Consider the following 26,155-nt stretch of genomic DNA (forward strand, 5'->3'; position numbering starts at 1 on the left):
TTTCCGTTTGAAAGATATTGTGAAAGCAGGCTGCCAAATCGTTTTTCAATGATTTTCCTTCCAACGCACTCAAATTCATGTAGATTCACATCCGCTGTAGCCACTACACCATTAACAACATTTCTCAAGGAAGAGTCTGGAGAAAAATGTGTGCAGGCATTTAGTTTTGAACTAATTTTTGACAGGTCAGACGAATCTCTCTTGATCCTTGCTTCAGTCGATTATTTATGCTGCTCACTTGTTGTGTAGAATAGATTGTTGAATTCTTGCATGGCATTGTTGTACTGTGGTCTTTACTTCGTGGCACAATACCAGTTCCACAAAAAATGTAATCAGTTTTGCTATTAAAAGGACCTTCAGATACTCTGGTGCTTCTCTTAATTGAGTTGGAAGATCCACTTTTCTTACTTTGTTGAGTCTTTATGTCAAGTGGGTTGGTATACCGATGATGACAGTCCGTGTGCACTTTAGTGCCAGCCGTGACGACAATGGTTTCACCTCTTTGCACACTTGCTGCGTTGATTCCATCAGCACCCTTTTGACGAATGTGAGTTACATCACCTCCATCATCCAATTTCTCCGTACAGATTATTTTTATTTTTTTATTTTTTTTGTATAAAAGATCGAGGCTCGTGAAAGAGCTAACATTAATCACACAAAAAGTCAAACCGACACATAAAACACAAAAATAAGGGGTGCGGTAGGCAAGATGGGGAGAGAGGGAGAAGGACACAAACACAACATATGAGAGCAGGGACATCGGGAGAAATGTGGGAGGGAGAGGGCTTGGGGGGAGGTGGGAGAGGTATAAAACATATGAACACTGCAAGGACTTCAAGGAAAGAAGTTGGAATTTCAAAAAAAGTGTATCTGGGGTGAATTAGCGGGGGTAGAAAAGATCAAGGTTTTGGATGGGGGATGATAAGAGATGGTGGTGAACAGCTGTTTTAAAGACCTGGAGGGAGGAGTGGGATTGAAGGGAGTGGGGGAGTTTGTTCCAGAGGCAGGAGAAAAGGGGAATGAAAGAGTGAAGGTGAGCAGAGAGTCTAGATTTTGGCAGTTTAACCATAAGAGGGTTGCAGGCAGATCTTGTGCGCCCTGAAGGAATATTAGGGGGACAGAGCACAGAGAGAGCTGGGGGAGCAAGGCCGGACAGGAGTCGGTAGAAGACAGAAAGACCACCAACCTGCCTGCGGTGAGTGAGTGAAAGGCCCTCGGAGTTAGCTTCATCGCAGGAGATTCCAATGATTCTGAAAGCTTTGGTTTCAACAGCGTGAAGCCGAGCTCGGTGTGAGGCAGCAGCACCGGCCCAGAGGGGGAAACAGTAATCCATTGAGCTGTGGATGAATGCCTTGTATGTGGTGAGGAGCTCAGGTGTGCCAAGGAAGGACTTCGCACGACGGAGGATGCCCAGTCGGTGACTGGCTTTGGAGGCCAGATGGGACAAACTTCTGGGTCGACGCTACTTGCACTCATTGTTAAATCTGAAAGAAATGTACAAATAGTGGGACTGGGTAAGAACACACGCTCTTATTGGCTATTGAGTGTCACATGGGTGGCTAATGAGAACTAATTAATAAAATGTCTGACTGCCATCTTCTTGAATTTATTCATTACCTGATTAGTCAATGATACTTTAAATGGTCTTAGTGGGATTCTTGACCCCCTAAAACCTAGGGGTAGACACCAAAATTACAACTCTAGGGTGAATTATAAATGACATAGCTATTTTAGGGTATTGGTGGCCATCTTGGACACCATCTTGAAAATAACAGCTTTCCGGTGGTCTGATTTTATTACATTTTTAATATGTTATTTCTGATGTCCAATAGTACCAAAAACCGCTGAAAAACCTATTGTAGCAATTTTTGGGGGGTTAGGGTGGTTTTTTTTCATAAATTGACCCGTCTAAAATTACCTTGCAGTTGCACCCCTGCAAAAATCATAAATCGGTCTTGTGCTGCCTATTTTTAAAGTGTGAAATGTTTTGTAACCATTCGTTACTGCGAAAAGCAAGTGTCACTACCCTCGATGTTCCATAAATGGAAGCCATGATTGCATGTCACTGCATATAATAGTGCGCGATAATGCATGCTAATATTTAAGCATAAGCCAGGCGACATGTCCTGTCTTATACCTCGTTCATATCAAGCATCCGTCCGTCTCTGTGTGTGTCTGTCAGACTTTATTACCTCCACCACCAAACGTGGATGGAAGTTATGTTTTCACCCCTGTCTGTTTGTTTGTCTGTTTGTGAACAAGATATCTCAAAAAACTTGTGGACGGATGCGGACGAAATTTGATGGAGAGGTTTGGAATGTGACAAGGACTAAATGAGTAGATTTTGGTGAAGGTTCGGATACAGTAACTTGAATCCAGTATTACATCTGCTCTGGAGGAATCTCTCCACATTAAAGCCGTTGGTGTCAAGGAATGGGGATGGTTGTTCCGTATGCCAGCGACCAGGAAGTGGCCCTGGACTAAGGTTTGCTTTCTTGCTGTTTTCCGCAAAATGATTTGGATAAGCACAAGTATCGGCAGAAGTTCCCCTAATTTTAGCATTAAATTATTGTTCTTCAAACTTGAACGACTATTTAATGCCGGAAAATCAAATGTTTACAATTCAAGTCCCAAGTCAAATTTCTGCAAGTTAAGTCAAGTCTCAAGTCAACAAAAATGAGACTTGAGTCGGACTCGAGTCCATGTAGCTGACTCAAGTCAACAACTTTGCTGATTACATTATTGTCCATTGCCGGACTGACGAGATACACGACATCAACCTCCATCGCCTCATCACAACTCCCGCGAACATGGTTTCGTCTTTAACATAGCCAAATGTGAAAGTAAGAAGCCAAATGTGAAGTACCTTTTTTGGCCTGATCCTTGACTCAAGTGGGCTTCATTCAGACCCAGATAGAGCCGAGGCCATAAGCAAATTGAAGACACCCGCTAATGTAAGAGAACTACAAAAATTCATCAGCATCGTGACCTACATGGCATCATTTGTACCACATCACTTGGAACAAGTGAAGCCACTCAGATGACTCATAAAACATGGTGCTAGCTTATAATGGACGCTGTCACACCAACAGACATTCGACTTGGTCAAAAAACTACTTTGTCACAGAGCACAGCTCATCACCCATCTAACACCATTCCTACCATGAAGCATGGTGGTGGCAGAATCATACTATGGGGATGCTTTTCAGTGGCAGGGACTGGGAGACTTGTCAGGATAGAGGGAACAATGAATGGATCCAAATAGAGGCAAATCCAGGAGGAGCACCTGCTTCAGAGTGCAAAAGACCTTAGACTGTGGTGAAGATTTACGTTCCAACAGGACAATGACTCCAAGCATACAGCGAAAGCAAAACTGAAATGGCTTTAGAATAAGAACGTGAAAGTCCTTGAGTGACCCAGCCAAAGCCTAGACTTGAATTTGATTGAGATTTGAGACATTGAGAATCTGTGGAAAGACTTTTTTTTGTTTATACATGGGCTAAGGCTCATAGTAGAGCTGACACACACACACACACACACATACACACACACACACACACACACACACACACACACACACACACACACACGCAAAGCAGATCCGTAAGAATGATCTTTTTTAAATATCTCTCTGCTTTAATAAATCTCCCTAATTTCTTTTTGCACATAAAGCCTTTTCGTGTCGGAAGCATGATGTAGATTAATGCATCTCTCCATCTGTAGCTCAAAGATATATACATTTATAGAGTTCATGGCTCAGATTTATAATGTAAATATATATTATTCTTCTATATTATAATTCTTGTAAGAATCTATGTAAGATTATAATTCTTCTGCTCCGTCAAACAAATCAGTGATGAGAGGTTTTTTTGTTTTGTTTTAAAATACACTAGATGAAGCGGAGTAAATGAAAGCTCCAACCTCGGTTTATAGAGCTGGTATTTCCTACATCAAGGTGGCAATTAGAAGGATGATGACTCCGGTTTTTGAGTGCCCATCAGTCACTAAATACTTGTATAGTTTCTGAACAAAACATGGAGCATTTTTACAATAGAGGCTTTTACTACGAACCATTTTACATACCAAGAGGTTCATCCCAAAGTTATGGATATATGTGCCATCCCTTCTTTTCAACATTCCCTGCAAAAAAAGACATCATAGGCTACACATTCCATGAATTTGAGTCCGAACGCACAACACACAGAACAACACGTCACATGATTGCACCTGCACGACTAGATGCACAAATTCGTTCAAAATTATGACGGATCTTGCCAGATAGGTGAGGGTATTTATGTGAATTTTCGCTTCATATATACCGTACTGTACAAACAACAAAGCCACAGTTATGGCTCCTATAATGTGCAACCGATGTCTTTGATTTGAAAAGCATAAAGAACAGAAGCACGATTCCAATTGACACAAGGAGCTGACACTCCACTGCCTTTTCGGTAGTATGAGCAATAGACCAGCCAATCACTGCCATGGTGTAATCAGGTTGAGATAGTATCATGAGGAATATATATCTGCAATATGGAAGCTAAATTCTGAACGGTTTTTAAAATATTGCGTATGCATGCCAAGTTAGCGAGATGGTTGCCTTGGCAACATGATTCAGCCAATCACAGCAGTGATCTAATCAGGTTGAAATAGTGCAATGAGGAATAGATATCTGCAACATGAGAACTAAATCCTGAACGGTTTTTCAAATATCGAGGGTTAACAGGATAATAAAATATCATGGTTTTGAGATGGTGGTGAACAGCTGTCTTGAAGACCTGGAGGGAAGAATGAGACTGAAGATAGAAACCCATATATATCACTAGAGTTCAGAGGAAATCATACCTTGAACATATAACTTCCTTCATGATCATTCAGCATACCAGCTTATTTGCCCCTCTGCATCCTCTCGTATACTGGTTCTGTATGTTATATATGCTGAGCATGTGCAGTTAAATTTTCAGTCATAATCAAATCTGGAATATTTATCGCCACGCTTTTTGAATAAAAAGGGGGGATATTGTAATCGTCTCTGTCTGTCCGTTCGTCACACTATCTCGTCCTAAACGGTTGTGCAGAAATTCACCAAATTGTGTAGTTATAATCACCCCATGCATTGAAGGTGCAAGACCAGTATCATTAAGGCCCCGACCCCTTGTGGTGGGGTCAAAAGGTCAAATACTACAATATGCAATTACGGGCACATTTTCAAACTCCTTTTAATGAAACTTTGTTTTTGCAATCAATATTGGGGGAGGGGGGGCGCATGAAATATGTAACAATTTTTGGGATTTGACCCCTGGTGCACGCCCCATGGGGTGGGGATTTGGGGTGACAAGAGTCAAAGCGGGAAATTTTTTTTAGAGTTTTTTTTTGTATTAAGACTTTAAACAAAGGGTAAGATGTTCGGGTGAAGTATGGGGTGAAAAGAAAGACAAAGAAAAAAGCATTACAGTGAAAGAACAAATCTAAATAGACAAACGACCGCCGAGGAGACAGGGAAGCCTCGAGGGACTTGGCCCCAAATGTTATGTGAACAAAACGACTATTATACACAGATATGCACGATTTACAAACCAAGATCTAACTAGAAACATACAGTAGACACATACACAGTAAAATAAACAGTCGAGATTTGACAAAAACGCAAACGGGAAAATATTTAACTTTGATGACGTGGAAAACTTGGAAGAACGCCACCTCGCCGGCGGAAGCGGAAGTCGGAAGCCGGCGGAAGCGGAAGGCGGAAGCCGGCGGAAGCGGAAGTCGGAAGCCGGCGGAAGCGGAAGTCGGAAGCGGAAGTCGGAAGCCGGCGAAACTGTTCATTTTCACGTTTCGCTTTCTTGGTGGAGGGTGATGAGAACACTCATGTCGACTTGAGAGGAAAACAGTTCAAGTGATTGTGTTTTGTTGGTGTTAGTGTTGGTGTTGTAGTAGTCGTAATAGTAATAGTAGTAATGGTAATGTTGAGGTCATATTTATTTTTCCGAGGCAATGCTTACTTCAAAATCGAACAGCATTTCGCTGCACAACCTATTTTTATAAGATGAGGATTCACACACACCTCAACCACTCAGGTACGATTCTATCTATTCCACGGAGCTGTGTGTTCTCTTGACAAAGTGCACGCCATACCACCTCAAATCCTCCCCGTCTGTTGCTGAAGGAAGTTCCGCGGACTCGAGTAGTTTTGTGCACTGGCCTTTGAGCTGCCCACTCTGAGTTTGAATCTTGATCAAGTTTCACATGTAGAGCAGAGCAATGGGTTCCATGGTGTCTATCAAGAACTTCTGAAAGACACCATGGGATCTTTAACATTCACCAACGACCATTGCCGTCATGTAGCCCCTCCGGCTTAACATTCGTTCAATTGTGTGTGCCATTCATTGAATGAATGTTAAGCCGGAAGGCCTATATCCGATGCAATGGTCGTTGATGAATGTTAAAGATTCCATGGTTTCTTTCAAAAGGAAGCGAGTTGTTGCGGGCACGCTGAACAAATGATAAATTCCTGCCACCTTCGATCCATCTAAAGACAAACATCAGGCCTGGTCGCCTTTTTTCGTGAAGGTTCTGGGCCAAAAACGTTACCATACTGACCCCACAAGAAGGTGGGAATAATAATAGTAGTAGTCGTAGCTGGCTAGGCCCACATGTTTTCTTTTTTCAATTGCTGATGACATTTACTTCAGAGATCGCTGGGGCGAGACAACTTCTGGAATGACCTCGTTTTTCATTATTTTTGCAACCCGTACGTGATGCCACTTCTGGCTTATTTGAGAAATAAGGAACGGTTCAATGGAAGGTAAATGTCAATGACTTTGTTTGTGAGCAAAAAATATAGAACAGCATAGGTTCCTTATACATACAGGATGCAAGGATGGATGATTAGATGCTTATCGTGGGTCGTTGTAGGGCTTCTTTGTACAGAGTCGAGGCTCATGGAGGAGCTAGAACATTAGAACGGATCAGGAGGCAACATAACAAAACGAACAGCAGAAGCAGAGGGAGAAACACACAGCAGCAGTGTTGAGGGACAAAATAGAGAGAGACTTCAAAGATAAGGGATGTGAGTAAGAAGGAGAACTAGGGGAAGACGGGAAACGAGTGGGGAGGGGCGGGCGCAAGAAAGATGCAGAAGCAAACTCTCAGGATAGAAAAACAGGGAAGTTGGAAAGCCTTGGAGAGAGTTAATGGGGAGAGAAAAGATCATGGTTTTAGCTGGAGGATGAACGGAAATGGTGGTGAACAGTTGCTTGAAAATATGGAAGTTGAGTCCACAGGCAGGAGGGAACGAATGAGTGGAGGTGAGCAGTGAATATGGATTTTGGAGTTTTACCAGAAGGGGGTTGTTAGCAGACCTTGTGTGCCCTGCAGAACCCTGGGGAGAGGGAGTGGGGAACAGGGGAGGGAGGGGGGGGGGGAGGCAGAGCATGGAATGAGCAGAGGGTGTAAAAGCAGAAAGAAAACGGTAGAAGACAGAGAGATCACCGACCTGTCTGCGATGTGAAAGTGACAGGCCCATGGACTCCACTTCATCATGGGAGATTCAAATGATCTTGATGGTCTTGGTTTCCATGGCATCAAACTGAGCAAGGTGTGAGGCACGGGAGCCGGCCCGAAGGGGAGAACAGTGCTCCATCAAGCTGCGGATGAAGGCCTTGTAGGTGGATCGGAGTTCAGGTGTGTCAAAGAAGGACTTTGTACCACGGAGGATGTCCAGTCGGCGGCTGCCTTTGGAGGCCAACTTTGAAATGTGTTTTTTCCCAGGAAAGATCATGTCTGAGAGTGAGGTACAGGAGTTTGAATGACTGAACTTCCTCAAGAGGATTGTTAAGAAAGTAGTTTGGGGGAGGAGGTGCATGAGGTTGACAAACTGTCCTTTTGGAAGGAGGCTGTGAGAGTGTGAGATGTTTCAGGAATTGAAAGACATATTCCAAGTGTTTGACCAGTGAGGACTTTCCAGCACGAGTGGAGTCTGCTGTGATGCCATTTGAAGTGAGGGAGAGGATGGAAGGGGAGCATACTTCAGAGACAGACATGACAAGCACAATTAGGTTTTAGAGGAGAAAGACATGTTTGAAACTTTGAAGTTGGCCAGATGTTGTTTGGCTCTCCTGAGAGTGGACACAAACTTTTTGTGGGGTTTATGGAATGATCTGAGATTGCCTTCGGTTGGATTTGCCTTTCAGGAGGAGAGGGCAAATTGTCTCAAGCTAACTGCCTCATCCCTGGTTTCAGTGTACCATGGGTATGATAGCTGCAGACGAGATGCGATAAATCTGTGCATAAGGGAGAGCAGGTTTCTGTGGAATCATTACCAGGCTGAATTTATATCAGGAGCACTGGATATTGGAGACCAGTCCTGAAGTGCAATGGCTGCTTGCAGTTTTTGCCAGTTTGCCTGAGTGGCTGTTCGCTGACAGGGGGAGTTGGTCAAAACCAAATCCAGAAGGGAAGATTTGCCATTGGGAGAAATCGGAGTTGGAAAGTTCACAGATTGAGTCAGTCCCATGGAGTCGCAGAAGTCCTTTGCTGAAGTGCCATGGATGGTAAGAGAGGTACCAACGCCCAGCCAATTTGAATGGTGACAATTTAAATCACCACATATGAGGAAGAGTGAGTTGGAATTAATGGTTAAAAGTTGGTCCATGTTGTCTGAGAGAGATGTCGATGGAGTTGTCACTGTTTGGAAGACGGTACAACACACAGACAAACAAGAGGTGGGAGCGGAGGGTGCAGCCAGATGTACTCCTGGAGGTTGGGAGGTATAAGAGCAGTACATGGGCACCAGTACATGGACAACAGTGCATGGACAGCAGTACACGGGCAGCGATACATGGACAGCGGTACACGGACAGCAGTACACGAAGAGCTACCATGTTATCAGTTATTGTTTGCCCATTGACACTGCAATACCAAACAACAAATATACTTTTTCATTAACTTCAAATGAAGTCTTCAATTATCAAGATTAATGGAAGTTCAGATACAGGAATCCACAATTCCGTTTGTAGTTTATAAAAGCAGGTTTCTTCACGGAAGTCCTATGGTCTCGCAAGGTGTCAATTCATGCGGTAGGCCACAGCTTTGTTGATCCTGTCGATGCACACGATGGCTTTGACATTGTATTAAATCAGAATAATGTAGACTTGCTTTCAGACTCAACTTTTTCTCATTTATAACAATATTTTCACCTACCTAAGTGATTTGACTGGTATATTTCTTCATTGATTCCTTTGGGATTAAAATGCAATCGAATTTTAATAATAAAATCATATTTTGCATTATTATGATACATCAGGCCATATGGCCCATCAAGCTTGTGCTGCATTATATACATCCAGATTAGAGTTATTACTCGGGTTCAATCGGTGCGAGTGAAAAGTATGTCGATGGAAAGTGCACATGGGGACTTCAGGCCTATAACAATGGTGAGCCTGGTAAAGGAGAATCAGAAAAACTGTCTTCAGCTTGGAAGATTTCGGAATCTTCTTCATCGGAGTAGGAACATGGGCCTTCAGCTAGGCCCAGGTTGGCCAGATGCAGGGGCAGTAGCTTTTCAAAGGGGCAGTGTGAGAAGCGTGGTGATGGAGGAACAGCTGTGGGGAAAAGGAGAGACAGAGAGAGACATTTGTGAGATGAGAAATGTGCTCAAAGAGAATAGATTCTTCATTAAGAGTACACATTGATATCTCTTCCTGATGCGCAGTGTGCAGTACAAGGATTTTGATTGAAGTATTATGTCATTAGTGGCAATCTCACAACAGAAAACAAACACATCGATGTGGCGACCGTCTTACTTGAGCTGCTGAAACATCAAGGAGAGCCAAACTAGTACCATTTCTCACAAGCTCGCAACGAGCAGTTACTTCTGGCCTGTGGTCCAGCGGTGATATTTCCATGCCAGTTATAAAAGACAATTACAAAAAAAATGTAACCCTCCAGGGATCCCAAATTAACTCCATTATTTGCGAGGTGAAAATCCGAGGAAAGCTGTTCCTTAAAAGATAAATAATTTATTGCCCAAGACTAACATAACTCCAGAAAGACAAAAACACAAGACAAAATCCTATCTTCCCCCTAGGTGGCACAAACATACACAAATACCCCTGGTGCTCACCTGGTAGAATAAACAGCATACTACACTGACTAAAGGTATTTTACTTGTAGAATCATACCAACATAATCATAAGACTTTAAACAAACAAACAAAAAAATACCTATTTTGGGGGGCAAGCCCCCCCCCCCCACCCCATATACCACCTCAGACCCAAACTTTTCCAATGCATTGAACAAACATTGGTGCATCACGGATGATGAAGGTTTTGGTTAAGTTTCATCGGAATTGCTTGTGTAGTTTCTGAGAAGAAAGCAAACACCGATTTTGGGGGCAACCCCCTCCCCCCCCCCCCCCCACGTAGTCCGCCAAATGGGCATATTTTTTTTAATGCCGTGAACAAACTTTGGTACATCACGGGTGCTGAAAGTTGTGGTGAAGTTTCATCGAAATTGTGCGTGTAGTTTCAGAGAAGAAAGCAAATATCTATGTTGGGGGGGTCAAACCTGGCCCACTTTGACCCCCGTATACCCCGAAAGGGGAAGATTTTTTAAAATACCCTGAACAAACTTTGGTACATCACGGGTGGTGAAGGTTGTGGTCAAGTTTCATCGAAATAGTGTGTGTAGTTTCAGAGGAAAAAGCAAAATCCTATTTTGGGGGGTCAAACCTGGATTCATTTTGACCCTGGTAGACCCCCTTAGACCCAGATTATTTTTTAATGCAGTGAACAAACCTTAGTCACAACACAACAAATATCATTTGTGCCAAGTTTGGTCACAATCCCTTCAGCGGTTTCGGAGAAGATTCAAGTGTTTACGGATGGACCGACGGACAGACAACGCGCCATCCCATAAGCTGCCCTGAACTTAGTTCCAGGTGAGCTAAAAACCGGGCAATGTTGAGGGAAAGGCATGTCATAAAGAGCATGCGGCTAGTTCATAACAGCTGGAGAAGAACACGCATGGTGCTGCTTCATCTCTACCAGGGCAAGAGTGTGAGCCAGGCAGCGAGCCAGAATGTCAGGGTGAGCAGGTACCTAGATGCAGTCTAGAGCGTCAGTGGTTCCATGCCAGAGAGAGTGAGCTGTTCGAAGAGACAAAGTGTCAGAGAGCACACTTACTGATGGGGCATGGGTTTTATACCCAACTCCCACCCTGCAACAGGTCTCCATCCACCAATGCTAACCAATCATAGGCCACAAAGCCTCCACTCACATGGCCACCACCAACCAATTGCAGCCCCAGGAGACTTACCAATCATGGCCCTTGGGACATTATTATTCCACGCCCAAAGGCTTCCACAAATCTCTGCATTGATATGTCCACTAATCACAGTTATGGCTGGGCCGAGCCCTCAGGAATTCCCTCCCTGAGACCTCCACAACTCTCCCCCTCTCCTGAAGACATCCACCATTAAAGAAGAACCCCCCCTCTCCCTCCGACAATGTGCTGCTGGACAGCTATGAAGGATAGGTTATCTCCTATTGGTGGAGAGAATGTGCCGTGTCGCCTACATCCTACCTGGCCGCACCAGGTTCTGCAAAGGAGAACAAATAGATGGGATGTTTTAACCCAGCTATCTCTAAATATGACAACGCCTGTCCCATCACTGGCATCATTTAAAGAATCCCTACCCTAACCTAATCTATAAGACAGCGAAGAAGTTCTGAAACCACACAAACATCCACAGTGTTTGCAGCATTCATCCCACTATTGCCTCCTTTTCCTATAAACACAAGTATTTTTCAGGGTGTCCAAAAAGACCCACACAACTTTGGTTGTTAATATATTTAGAACCACAAATGATACAATGATACCCTTTGGTTTGTATGATGCAGAAACTCATAACGTTTTATGCACACCATCAATACACTTCAATGTGAGCTCCGTTTGCCGTGCACAGAACATCAAGGCGGTAGACGAGTTTTTCCCATATTTGGATGAGCACGTGTGCATCCACAGATTGCCGACCTGGAGAGTGCTGTCAAAACGGAACCACCAAGCGGTCATGGAGAAGGCCACATCACACATTGACCTTTGGACAGTCGTGTATGTGTTCAATGACCATGTGGGGGTTTTCAGAGCCCCAGATCCTCACATTGTGCCATTTGACCTTCCCCGATACATGAAAGCAAGCGTCGTCTGTGAACATGACCTTTCTCAGGTAATCTTCATCATCCTCTATGCGACTGACCATTTCCAAGGCAAACACCTTGTGTTTGGATCTGACATTTGAGTTCCTGCAGAATCTGCACCTTGTAGGAATAAAGCTTCAGTATTTTATGCAAAATCCTGTGTACAGTGGTGCTTGGTAGTCCCAGTTCTCTGGATGTGCGCTGGATTGATTTTCTGGGACTTTTTTGAAATGATTCACACACACTCGTTAAACATCTGCTGCACTTGTGCTTGGTTGACCGATATTTTTCTGTTTCTGACGACTCTCTGATACTAGTCCGCGATGGTGGATTCCTTCCATACCTTGCACGGAAATTACGCTGAACTTGTGTGTCTGTGGAGTCGCCATTTTCTTTTAAATTAAACCACCAAACCTGAAAATGATGAACACATTAAGTTTCTGTATTATATAAAACAAAGGGTATTGTTGTATCATTTGTGGTACTAAATAGATTAATAAGCAAAGTTGTCCAGGTCTTTTTGGAACACTGTATTATAACCTACAGCGATCTTCTTCTCAAACAATCATATTCAAAAATCTGCAAGCAGTGGATTTCTAATAACGACACTTTATGACACTAATCTCTATCAACACCCTAAAGCCGTCAATATTTCCCCTTAATCTTAACCTATTATGTGTTTCTAAATGATATCTTTAATCAGAATCATCTGGGGGGATAATGGATCATCTGGGAGCTGGCAGGTTCACCTTTGACCAATATAGTTTGGGTTCGATTCCTGGGTCCTGGGTCAAACTGTCCTCCTGATGGAGGAATTAATTTGATCACCTACCTGCTCGCGTTCACTTGTAGGTGTTAAAATCCCATGTGAGCTTTCCAAAATATTAGGCGATTGTGTGCCGGTACTCTAACTGAATTATATAGTCCTTGCCACACCGTATTACCTCCGCCACCAAAGGTTATGTTTTCACCTCTGCCTGTCTGTCCGTTTGTGAACAAGATGTCTCAAAAAGTTGTGTACGCATTCGGACGAAATTTGGCAGAGATGTAGCGTATGTGACAAGGAGAAAATGATTAGATTTTGGTGAAGATCCGGATTCGGATCCGGGTACTAGAATTTGTTAAGTGATTCTTCACCATTGGGAGATCGGGCCAAAAATGATGCATAGCAGGATATCTCAAAAGGTTGTGGATGGATTTGGACGAAACTTGGTGGAGAGGTTGTGTGTGTTACAAGGACAAATAGATTCGATTTTGGTGAAGATGTGAATATGGATTCGGATATGAGAATTATTTAATTTCTAAGTGATTCTTCAACATTGGGAGATAGCGATAAAAACGATACATAGCAGGATATCTCAAAAAGTTGTGGACGGATTTGGACGACACTTGGTGGAGAGGTTGTGTGTCTGACAAGGACAAACAGATTCGATTTTGGTGAAGATCTGAATATGGATTCGGATATGAGAATTTAAAATTTTTTAAGTCATGAGAATTATTTAATTTCTAAGTGATTCTTCACGATTGGGAGATAGGGATAAAAACGATACAAAGCAGGATATCTCAAAAAGTTGTGGACGGATCATTTTGATTGAATGTGATTGTATTGTGATTTTCTGATCTACTCTGGGATACAAAACGTAAACTGTTCACCTGGCGGATGTGTGCTCTCCATACTGAGTGGCGTTCTAGTTAATGATGCAACCAGCAGAATTGATTCAGAGATGAATCCCGGTCAAATGCAATATTCTCTGGACAATATGATAGATTTGGGATAAAGATTGTCATCATGGCAACAACATGGCCCACTCTTTATTATATTGGCCAAAGCTATAGAAGCTATATTATATTGACTCTCCCGTCTCCCAGCAAAAAGTGCTTCTGATGTAACAGAAGCTGGCAGCTGCTTTAATATGTGTTGAGAAAAAGTCCGCATTGTCCTTTGGCACTGAAATCACGTGACGTTTGGATGTTATTGTTGACGGGGATGTCGTGACCTTTACATCTATTTTCCCATCACTTACGTCCTGTGTCCACATCCTCAGAAGACATCTTGGTCAGTACATACAAGCACAGCATATTCTTTTCAATCTGCAACCGGTGCATGACATGCTTTGGGTATCGTAAATCGAAAATATGTATGGTAAAAATGATTGTGACGTATTGTGGAGATTATACCTACCGATACATTTGAAATCTACCAGCTTCTATAGCTTGAGTTGTGGCAACACGAAACAATTGCTTATTATCTCTTTTGGGTTCACCTTGTCCTTGCTATATCAATTGAAACGCACCTCTCCCCTCTGTTCCTTCTCGTCCACCCTAAGGCTCCCCCTCCAATGGCGCACCTACAAACATCTTGTGAACCATAGTTGGATGGTTTGATGAAAGAAAGAATGAACTTTTAAAATCGATGACACTAGCATTGAACAAATCGCTTTTGCTGACAGTAGTTGAACATCTATCTAATATAAATGGATGAGGTGTGTGTGTGTGTGTGTGTGTGTGTGTGTGTGTGTGTGTGTGTGTGTGTGTGTGTGTGTGTGTGTGTCATACTTTTTGTGTCTATTAATTACGTACCGGTACATCTATTAATTCATTAATTACGCACTATTGAAATGTACCTTTTAACCATTTAGGCTGCTGAGACCCCTTCTACCTTTGAAGACCCTTTAAGACCCCCAACATCATTAAGACCCCAAGACCCCTTTAAGACTCAAAAGACCCTCAAGTCCCTGAGTACCCAAAATACCAAAATGACCTAAAAGTCCATGATGACCCATAAGACACAAAATACCCCAAATACCCAAAAAGACCCTGAGGAACCAAAAGACCCTCAGGACCCAAAAGAACCCCCACGTCCGGCAGGCAGGTATACTACAAGGAGGAGAAGACCAATGAAAAATTGGTCCAATGGACCAACGGGCCCCCTTGTACTATAAGAGAGCCGTGTGTCTGTGTGTCTGTGTCGCCATTTTTCTCAGAGATGGCTGAACAGATATTCTTAAAATCTGTAATTAAACGGGCACAAATTTTTGTTCCAAATAATTTGATTATTAGCTTTCCAAATAAGTATATCTAGCATTATCTTTCACGCAGACCAGCATTTTAGCAAAATTGGTAGCAAAATTGCAACCAACGGTAGCATTTTAATCATTATACGACAGCAAGAACTCTTTAGAATAAAGCGTGACAGACCTGTATCCGGACGCTTTTCCTTTTGTACAATGAACATATGTTGTACCTCAGGCAACTCTGAATACATTAACAAACGTTCATAAAACCACCACGAAAGGCATAAGTCCAGGTAAAATAATTTTGACTTCATACAACCATGGCCTACTAAGAGGAGCATGACTGCTGGATACATGCAAGTAAAAGATATGAGTAGTCCATCAGATATGTGATCACCTGCATTTTGTGATAAAAGCATGAATCTCGGCACACATATACTACATATCATAGGGAGCAATTCTATGATTAGTGGAACTCTAAATTCTCCTTGAGCAGCCATATATTTCCAATATGGCTACTAAGGAAGATTCCTGGTAGGATTTCATGGTCAACGAGGTTTAGCCCGGATGGACGGACGGACAACCCCAAAACATGATGCCTCCGGCGACTTTGTCAGCGGAGGCATAAAAATACTCTGAACAATATTCACTCACATGTTATTACCGACCCCACCCCTATCAACCCCAAGGATTATACTAATGACCAAAATTTGACCTTAGATGACCCTCGTGACTCTATGGTTATTTTCGGGATAAATCAGGAAAATGTGACTTAAATGCACAATAATGACTCGTACTACGTATATATCTTTAAGGTATTTATCTCTTACACGAGCCTCGATCTTGTATACAAAAAAAAAAAGGTATGAAAATCTGTTTTCATGGATGGCGATTTCATTAAAAGTATTTAGATTGTCCAGTGGGGTATACTTTTTATTATGCGACTTTAAGGGAGGCTAACAGAGGTCAAAATCTCCACAAATATTGGTTTTATCAACATTTTGGTGGATGTTGCCAAATAAATAACTATGTCAAAATGTATTTCCTGGATAAAGATTTCATCAAAAGCATTTACATTTGTTATTTGAGCTTCCATAGCTCAGGAACTATAGGCTTTTGGCTTTTTTCAGATAGCTAAGGGTCCCTCGAATCCAGTCGTGATCACCATGAATGGTGCAAGGTGGTCTTTCAAGCTGGTGCAAGGCTGTGACAGTGTGACAGGGCCAGCTCGACAAATGACACGACACCTACGGAATGGAGCAAGTGCTTCTTTTATCAAGAAGAAACCACTGAAAAACTCACGTACCCAACCGACTTCACGGATGGGTTTCAGGAAATTGACCAAAAGTCCATCGCTGAAACTTTAGCAACATTCAATGATGTTGGTTGATTATTATTTTTTGTATACAACATCGATGCTCGTGAAAGAGCTCATTAATCACAAAAAAAAAACGGACACATAAAAACATATAATAAGGGGAGCGGGAGACAAGATGGGGAGAGAGGGGGAAGCACACAAGCACAACATTTGAGAGCAGGGACATCGGGAGATCTGTGGGAGGGAGAGGGCTTGGGGGGGGGGGATGTGTGGGAAGGGAGTGGAGGGTGGGAGAGGTATAAAACACATGGACACTGCAAGGACTTCCAGGAAAGAAGTTGGAATTTCAAAAAAGTGGATCTGGGGTGAATTAACGGGGGTGGAAAAGATCAAGGTTTTGGATGGGGGAAGATAAGAGATGGTGGTGAACAGCTGTTTTAAAGACCTGGAGGGAGGAGTGGGATTGAAGAGATTGAGGAAGTTTGTTCCAGAGGCGGGAGAAAAGAGGAATGAAGGAGTGAAGGTGAGCAGAGAGTCTTGATTTTGGCAGTTTCACCAGAAGAGGGTTGCAGGCAGATCTTGTGCGACCTGCAGCAATATTTGGGGGACAGAGCACAGGTAGAGCTGGAGGAGCAAGGCCCGAAAGGAGTCGGTAGAAGACAGAAAGACCGCCAACCTGCCTGCGGTGAGTGAGTGAAAGGCCCTCGGAGTTAGCTTCATGGTGGGAGATTCCAATGATTCTGATTCTGATTTGATTATGATTGCTGGTAAAGCTGAAGTTGAGTCGGGTGGACGAAGGTGACAGGTTGGAGCAAACCTTCTTAGGCAGGAGATTAAAATTCCAAAAAATAGTTGCAGTGTCCTATTCAACAAAACTGAAGATAAACATGCAGGCAAATGGTAAAAGTGTATCGGTGAAGAAAGTGCTTCATCTGATATGGAGGAAAGATTCACCTGCTAGAAGGTGTTGTGGATTGATGATGCCATTTATAAGTGTTTCTTTTTTGACAAGGTTGCAACTAGTGGAAAATGTCTCGGTGAAGCCTCAATGTTTGGCCTTGACACTCGTGTGAGACAGTGCACTTTCAATCTACAGAAAGGGCATCTGCCAGCAAAGCTCAGTGAAGGAGACTTTATAGCAATGGAGGCAAAACACCACATCCAATGGCTGGTGTCGTTGTACAACAGACAGAGACAGATCCAAAACATCACAATATGACAGCTGCGCGAACACTACCCGTAGCACTGCATTTACTGAACTTGTTTCATACAAACATGCTGTTCTTGAGGATGGAGAAGTTACTCCGCTTTAACTATGTGAACTGAAGAAAATTTACACCGATGTAGTTGACCAGCTTGGAGATGACTCCTCTGCTGTCCACTTTAGATTAAAAAACAACGTTCTTAGAAATTCAAAAATAAAGATCTTAGCTAGTTTCCTGAGTTAGAAGCACGTAGTAAGGGTCACGACCCTATAGAAACACGCAGTAAGGGTGACATGTTTCTCGTGCTAATAAGAATGTCAGAAGATCTGTTTGAAGAGTGTGCCAACTCGAAGATGACAGTGAAGCTGTCATTCCCACCCTGCTGCAAACATGGTACACAAGGGCATGTTAATAAGTAAATGCTTATCTTTCATTGGTCCGGTGTGGCTCACTCACTGCTGATGCTCATCACATGGTCTTGTATGGGACAAGCATCAAGGATGAAACAAACTACTTGTCTCACAGCTAGGCTTGCAGTTGTTGCTGATGCTGAAGTATCATAACTGCTGCGTGTGGTATGTACAAGCAAGCATCTTCGGATATCAGACACGCCAAGCAGTGAGTGGCACCACTGCCACTTTTCCTCGATACTTTGGTGTACTCAAACACTACATGAAAATATTTAGTCCACACATGCTACATGCTTGAATTGGCCGTCTTGTATCACCATGCGCTAGGCGTGTCCGCTGACCAAGGTCCAGGAACTTAGCCATTAGTCACTTCAAGAGCATTGGAACAGTGTGCATGCCCTCGCTCAACTTCAGCGCGTTCACGACATCAGTTGTGGACAACACTGACTCTAACTGAACAGCAACAAGTGCACAGGGACACGAAGAACCTTGGGACTGATCACATGGGTGTAGCTCTCAGCACGTCAGGGAAGAAAGTCACCAGGCTGCCGGACAGCTACAAACTTGTACCCGTGGTCGGTGCAGTCAATAAGGATCTCCCTATTCTGGAAGTTCCCTGTCTCATTGAATCGGGCTGCAATCTAATGATTGAAGCAATGGTGCAGAAGAATACAGTTGGTTTGAATATGTCTGTATCGTCGTTCATGCAGACATAAAACAACATGCAGCCAAAGAGGTGCACTGATCATCTCACAGGGGTCATCTAAAATCAATTTTGATTTCATCATTATAATCCTTGGGATCCATTTAGGGGTGGGAGGTCCCCATGATGTATAGTATAAGTTTGCCAAGTTTCATGCTTGTATCAAATAGGGTACCATACATTTACATATCTACTGGACAAATGGCCCAAATACTACAAATTCCAAGAAAAAGTGCTTGAATGTTCAATTGTTTCAGTGACCTATCTGCAAATCCCTTCTGCATCAAACATGTTTTTCGCAGGAATTTGTTTCAATTATGCCTCCGCCGACAAAGTCGCCGGAGGCATTATGTGTTCGGGTTGTCCATCCGTACGTACGTAATTAAAAAAACATTTCTCGAAAACCACTGAAAGGAGAAATTTGGCACATTGTCAAGTACTCCCAATGGAGAACAAAAGCATGACATCATAGGTGAAGTGGTATACCAGCCAAAAATGTTTTAATTGAATTCCTTATCCTAAAAATCTGAAATTGCATGCACATGATCTATGACCCATTTGTATTGAAATATTAAATTTATGACGTCATAGGTCACATGGTTTGGCAGCCATATTGGATTGAAGGAAAATATTAAATAATTATATCTCTGAAACCGCTCACCCTATCGATGCGAAATTTTACAAATATTATCTAACAGCACTGTTGCATATATTTTGAAAATGATGATGTCATAGGTCACGTGGTTTGGTAGCCATCTTGGATAGAAAAACGAACCTTATCCGATCAACGCGAAACTTCACAAACGTGATCCCCTACCCATACATATGCAGAGTGATGGCATCTACCCGTTGTGGGACTATGCGGAGGCATATTGGCATTGTTCTAGTTTATTTATGATTCTGTTTTCCTCTTCTATCTATGATTCAACAATTATATCATTGGCAGAATAAGTGTCAGAAGCTACCAAAACAAAACATTCTCACCGGTCGTGCTTGCTCGACTTGGATTTTGCTTATTATTCCTTGGTAACATCAACAGGAATGAGCCACATGCAACACTACAAATTTCCAAAAATGATTTAAGGTCGTTTAACAATGCAACCAATCTTTGTATATTACTTGCAGCTCACCTGCAGGAGTGTCAGGTCGTGGTTGACAGCTATTGGATAGGTCCATGGCCTGCTGCTCTTGATAGTACTTTGAAAATTTATTGAAGATTATTGTAATTGGAAGTGACACCCCAAGGATTCCACAGAGGATGCAAACGGTGGCCAGAATTTTTCCTGACACTGTGACTGGATGTGTGTCTCCATAGCCAACCGTCGTCATTGTTATGGTGGCCCACCACCAACAGATTGGGATGCTGATGAGGCCTGCCTCGTCCTCGCCACTCTCCACGGAGTAAATGAGCACAGAGAAGATGAAGATTCCCACAGAAAGGAACAGCATCAAAAGGCCAACCTTTACAACAGAACATGTCAAGAACTCGGCGTTATTCGTTACCACCTGTGAATTTTATACTGCAGCACACACTCATTCAGGATTAGCGTTCGGGTTAGTATCTGAAACGAACAAAAGTTTTTGCATGCCAGTGATGTTACATACATGTCAGCTGAATTGTCAACGTACCTGAACAGTAATTGCAGGTGGCAAAGGCAAATATGCCCAGGAGCTAGATTACCTGACCTTATGATCTGCCCAAGCATTATTAAATCCCTTGGGAACCATTAGACAACTACTCTTCAGCTGTAATTAATTCAAACTTCTAGAAGCTTCTTTCTCCTAGCTGTACTACTCTTTCCCCTGTTCATACTTCATCTGTCCCCAGCATTAAGAATATCAACACTTCCATCAAAATCCCATTTTCTCTCTGGCCCCACTCTAACAACTGTGAGCTCTAACAATGGAGTTTTAAAAAACTTTTCTGCTGTTATTGTTTGTTGTGATGTTATTGCTTTTCAGAATCACCTCCTTACTCTGATGTACCAGGTGTTTAGTCCTTGGTTGTTCACACTTTTGATTGAAATATTAACACCAAATGATATTGTAGTAAACCATCCCTTGTCTGCAGAATAGGAGCCATCATGGTTTTTATGTTATTCTACATCCATCTTAGGCTCATGGACGAACTTGTACATATATCATATGCAGGAGAATCTGGTTTCCCTGGCTCATGATGCAAGGTTCAGTTGGGAACATGAACACACCAACCCACTTTGTTTTTACGCACTTATTTAACTTCATCTGAAGGACATGTGTTGTGTGCGGGAGACGAGATGGAGGGGAGGTGGTGTGAGGGTGGTGTGGGGTGGGCAGGGACAGAAATGCAGGTTTGTGAGGTGGGGGTGCTCGGAGGGCGTGGATGGTGTTGGTGTCCTGTTTTCTGAGGAGTTTGTGGACGGTGTGGTGGGTGTGGCTGGAGTGAGTGAAAGGTTGATGATGGTGAAAATGATGATTGGGGAGGACTTGGTGAACATCGTCTCGGGGTGTGCTCCGCGGGTTGGTCGGAGCGATGAGGAGAGGGACGGGTTCTGGTGTGCTGTAGAGAGGCTGATGGAGGGCGTGGGAGATGGGGGGGTTGTTGTGGTGGGAGGAGACGTGGATGGACATGTGGGAAGGAGTGTGGACGGTTTTGGGGGAGTTCATGGGGGTTGCAGATGTGGTGTGAGAGATGGAGAGGGTGAAAGGATTTTGGAGTTTGCTGATGGAGCTGATTTGTTGATTTGTGGTACTCAGTTCCAGAGGGAGGATAGTGAGCTTGTTACGTACACGTCGGGTGGGTGGGTCGACGACGGCCGTTGACTGCCTGCTGGTGCGTAGGCGAGATAGGGGCCACCTCCGTGACACGGGGGTGATCCCGGGGGAGGAGGCTGTTTCGCGGCGCCACTTGGTTGTCTGCGACATGGGGGTGGGGGGTGCGAGGAGAGCTCGGCGGGTGAAGTGCCGGCCGGGAGTGGGGGTGTGGAGGTTGGGGGAGGTGGCAGTGGGGGAGGCATTAAGGGAGAGGCTGGGTATGGTGGAGGATGATGTGGTTGGGCTTGAGGGTGGTTGGATGTCGGTGAGGGATGGTCTGTTGGGAGCCGTTGGTGGGGTGTGTGGATGGACGGAGGGACCACCGGGGCACTCGGAGACATGGTGGTGGGATGATGGGGTTAGAGGGAGGATTGACGAGGGGAGGAGGAGGTTCAATGAGTGGCGGAGGGCGAGGGGTGTGGGGGCGGAGGAGGTGGAGCATGGAAGTTGTAGGGCGGCCGGGAGGACTGCAGGGAGGGAGGTGGCGGAGGCACAGGAGGCATGTAGGAGGATGTTCGGAGGGAGCTTGCATTCGGAGGGGGGTTGGAGAGCGGTATTCAGGATTGCAAATCAGATAGCGAGGGGGAGGTGTGATGTGGTGGGGGTGGGTTGTTTGGGGGATGAGGTGGGACAGATCGTTGTGGACCCGGATGGAGTTGAAGGAGGATGGAAGAGATATGTGGAAGTGCTGTTGGGTGCGGGGAGTGAGTGGGATGGCAACGTAGAGAGTGGCCCAGTTTTGGGACCGGCGGAGAGGATGGCCGGGGAAGAGGTTGGGGAAGAGGTTGGGGAAGCGATGGAAGCGATGGGGAGTGGGGAAGCGGGGGGGCCGACGGGAGTTGTGGGGCGTGTGTTGGGGGCGGCGGGAAATTGGTGTTTGAAGAGAGTGACAGATATCTGCAGTCTGGTGGTGAGGGAGGGCCGCATTCCAGTGGATTGGGGGCTGGGTGCCCTCGTCCCTCTATACAGGGGGAGGGGTGACACTCTGGACTGTGGCTCGTATCGAGCGATGAAGTTGTTGGAGCATGGAATGAGGGTGTTGGAGGGGGTGTTGGAGGGGAGGATGGGGAGGAGGGTGAGGATTGACGAGGTGCGGTTTGGGTTTGTGCCGGGAGGAGGAACGACAGACGCGCTTTTTATTGTGAGGCGGTTGCAGGAGAAGTATATGGAGAAGAGGGGGAGGTAAGTTTCTTGGGTTTGTTGATCTGGAGGGGGCATTCGATAGGGTTCCACGTGAGGTAGTGGCGTGGGCGTTGGGGAGGTTGGGAGTGGAGGGGTGGTTGATAGGAGTAGTGATGGCAATGTACGAAGGAGCGCGCGCAGCTGTGGGGACGAGGGCCGGGAACAGTGGTGGGTTTGGGGTGGGGGTGGGAGTGCATCAGGGGTCGGTACTGGGTCCACTACTGTTTGTGGCTGTGGTGGGGGTGCTGGCTCAGAACGTGGAGGGGGGTTTGCCGTGGGAGTTGTGTGCAGATGGTCTGGTGTTGATTGCGGGAAGTGTGGATGGGCTGAAGCAGGGGATGGGCGGGTGGAGGGAATGTATGGAGACAGGGGGTCTGAAGGTGAATATCGGAGGGGCGAGGGTGATGGCGAGTGGTGGAGAATGTGGTGGGGTGGAGGGGCTGTGGGGTGGCCGTGTGCTGTTTGGGGGGGGGGGGGTGTCGGAGTGGATTCCATTCAATGTACAATGGGCGCTGAGTGGGTTCATCGGGGATGTGGTGGTATGAGAGGGTCATTGGCCAGTGTGGCAGCTGCATTTGGGTGTGGGGTGTGCACAGAGGGGGCTGCGGATGGAGGGGGTGTTGGGTTGGGTCTTGGAGATGGCGTGGAGCTGGAAGGTGTGAAAACATTTTGTTGCCTTGGAGGCGTGCTGGATGGAGGGGGTGGATCGGGCTCGGCGGCAGTTGCTCGGGTGGGGTGTGCATGGGGGAGGTTTCGGGGGCTGGGTGGCGTGCTGGCGAGGAGGGGGGTGTCGTTGGGGCTGGGGGTGGGGGGTTTGTGCTGCATGTGTGAGAAGTGTTGTGGTTTATGGGAATGGGACATGGGTGGTGAACGTGGGGCGGCGGCGAGGGCTGGAAAGGGTGGAGGTGTGAGTTGTTTGGTGGATGTGTGGAGTGTCGTTGAGGGAGAGGAGGACGGATGATGCGTTGCGAGGGATGATGGGAGTGGAGCCTGTGATGGATGCTGTGGGGAGGGACGGGTTGGGATGGTTTGGTCGTGTGTTGAGGAGGGATGAAGGTGACTGGTTGAGGGGAGTGATGGGAATGAATGTGGAGGGGGGTGGGGAAGGGGAGGACCGAGAGAGACTTGGCTAGGGATGGTCGGGGAAGGGATGCGGGCGGGGGGGGGTTGACGGGGGGAGATGCAGAGGGTGGGGCAGGGTGGAGGGCATTGTCATGGGGACCGCAGGGCTAACCCCAGCTCTTGCAGGGAAAATGGCCTTAAAATGCCTGTTCTTGTTGTGTTGTATTTAACTTCATCTGAACTTTGTTTGATTGTCCCGTTTCAAATATTTGAGCCGTTCGTTTTCAAGGTTCCATACGTCCTAGACTTAGAGAGCTGAAATTTCGCCCACAGTCCTCTTTTCTGGTACATTTTCATCTATCAAAATGTAAATACAAAATAAAAAAATTAAATTGGTTTAAAACTTTAAAAAAGAAAAAAAGTGTGTAGCCCTAAAACATGTTTTTTCGTTTCCTTGTTATACCTCAAAACAGGCTTTCCAGTTTGTTTGTGTTTTTGTGGTTACTGTATATTATCCTTAAAAAAGCTGTTCGATGACTTTCTCTCTTATCCTCCAAGTGGCAATTAAATGATACGCGGTTTCTTTGTAGAAATGCAGATTTTGGTGAAAAACAAACTATCACCCAAAACTGCAGTTGTATTTCACATTGCTTTAATTATTAATAGTTACTTTTCAAGCTTGTCAGGTGTGGCGATTATTTGTGACATCCATATTAATGTATATTATTTTTAAATATACATCCATAATATTTTTTTTACCTCTGCCACCAAAGGTGGATGGAGATTATGCTTTCACCCCTGTTTGTCTGTCTGTTTGTGAACGGGATATCTAAAAAAGTAGTGGACGGACTCCGACAAAATTTGGTGGAGAGGTTGGGAATGTGACAAGGACAAATCAATTACAGATTTTGGTGAAGATCCGAATACCGATTCGGATACGAGAGTTTCTTTTTAAAAATTTAAAAAGTGATTCCTCACCATTGAGGGATGGGGCCAAAACATTAGATGGTCTACTGGTGAGGTACCTGTGCTATGCACGGGTGGGAAGCCAAAAGCAAACAAATAATTCAGAAACAGTGAATGCTAAATGATGAACCAATAAATTCCACATTCTTGCGCCACCTTCAGTCAAACGTCAAACATGGACAGCCGGTTCGTGAATTACTTCGGTTCGTGAACGTTCCACAGAAGGTTTGGTGGGACTAGCCCCAAAACTGAGGGAGTAGTTTGGGGACGGACAGACAGACACTCCTGTTTTATAATCTAAATTTCAAAAATTTGTGGACGATTTACGACAAAACTAAGTGGTTGAATTGGTAAGATGACAATAACATTCCGATTAGATTTTGGTTCAGGTCCGAATCCAGATCCGGCCTATCAGTGGGATACAAAACATTAACTGTTCAGCCTGGCGAAGGTATGCGTCAAGTGATGCATCAAGGCCAATATAACCTCTTAACTTTCCACCTCACTGAGATCTCTATATATAAAGGAGGAGTGTCTGTGTGTGTGTGTGTGTGTGTGTGTGTGTGTGTGTGTGTGTGTGTGTGTGTGTGTGTGTGTGTGTGTGTCTGTCTGTCTGATGTCCGCTTATAACTCAAGAACTACACATCGGAGAAAAGTTTTAGACACAGATTCGGAATCAGCATAAAATCCCGGTGGTTTTAGGCTACGTTTTATTTTATATCAATGGTTTAAAAAAACCGCGCCAGCTGCAATTCCATGGTGTAGTTTGTGGCGGCGTAGACGTTCGGGGTGTATTGCAATGGTTTGTCGGGTTTGGCTGTGGGTCCAGAATAGCTCCCTTTTCCTTATGTTCTTCCACTTTTATTTTGATTCTTCTGTTACAACGCCTTCCTTATCTACCTTATATCCCCCCGATGAGGCCTCTACATAATTTCATGCGGCAGAATTTCGTGCATTTTGAGTGAAAGAAGTGAGACGAAGTTGTAGGAGGAAGAAGAGGCGCGGTCACTGTGGAGGCCTCGATCGTGAGTGGAAATGGCGGGAATTGCGTTTGTATCGCAAAGTAAAGGATCTGCATTCATTTCTGAACTTGCATTGGTGGATTGTTATACATCTGAATTATTTTTCATTAAAAAACTTTATGTTGAACTTGAAGGCTCCAAGCACGGACTATATAATATATAGCCCTCATTGAGGTAAAAAGAAAAGTAAAAAGCCTGCTATCGCTTGCCAAGCTAGCCGTTCCCCCCTCCCCCTCCCCCTCCACTCCCCCCTCCTCCCCTCCCCTCCCCCGCCCCCCCTCCC

General features: G+C 44.6%; 1 protein-coding gene across 1 annotated transcript in view; it reads right to left on the bottom strand.

Annotated features, from left to right (window-relative positions):
• Positions 1 to 9,247: 9,247 nt before the first annotated feature.
• LOC137432660 (delayed-rectifier potassium channel regulatory subunit KCNS3) overlaps positions 9,248 to 26,155 on the bottom strand; it is a 64,085-nt gene continuing 47,177 nt past the window's right edge. The window contains exons 3-4 of the mRNA XM_068124751.2: positions 19,978 to 20,308; positions 9,248 to 9,602 (exon numbers count right to left, since the gene is read on the bottom strand). Of these exons, the coding sequence (XP_067980852.2) occupies positions 9,424 to 9,602; positions 19,978 to 20,308 (510 nt within the window). The 3' untranslated portion in view covers positions 9,248 to 9,423. The remainder of the gene's footprint in view (positions 9,603 to 19,977; positions 20,309 to 26,155) is intronic.

Source organism: Myxine glutinosa, chromosome 8, assembly GCF_964187855.1.
Source record: "Myxine glutinosa chromosome 8, kmMyxGlut1.1, whole genome shotgun sequence".
In the NCBI taxonomy this organism is placed as follows: Eukaryota; Metazoa; Chordata; class Myxini; order Myxiniformes; family Myxinidae; genus Myxine; species Myxine glutinosa.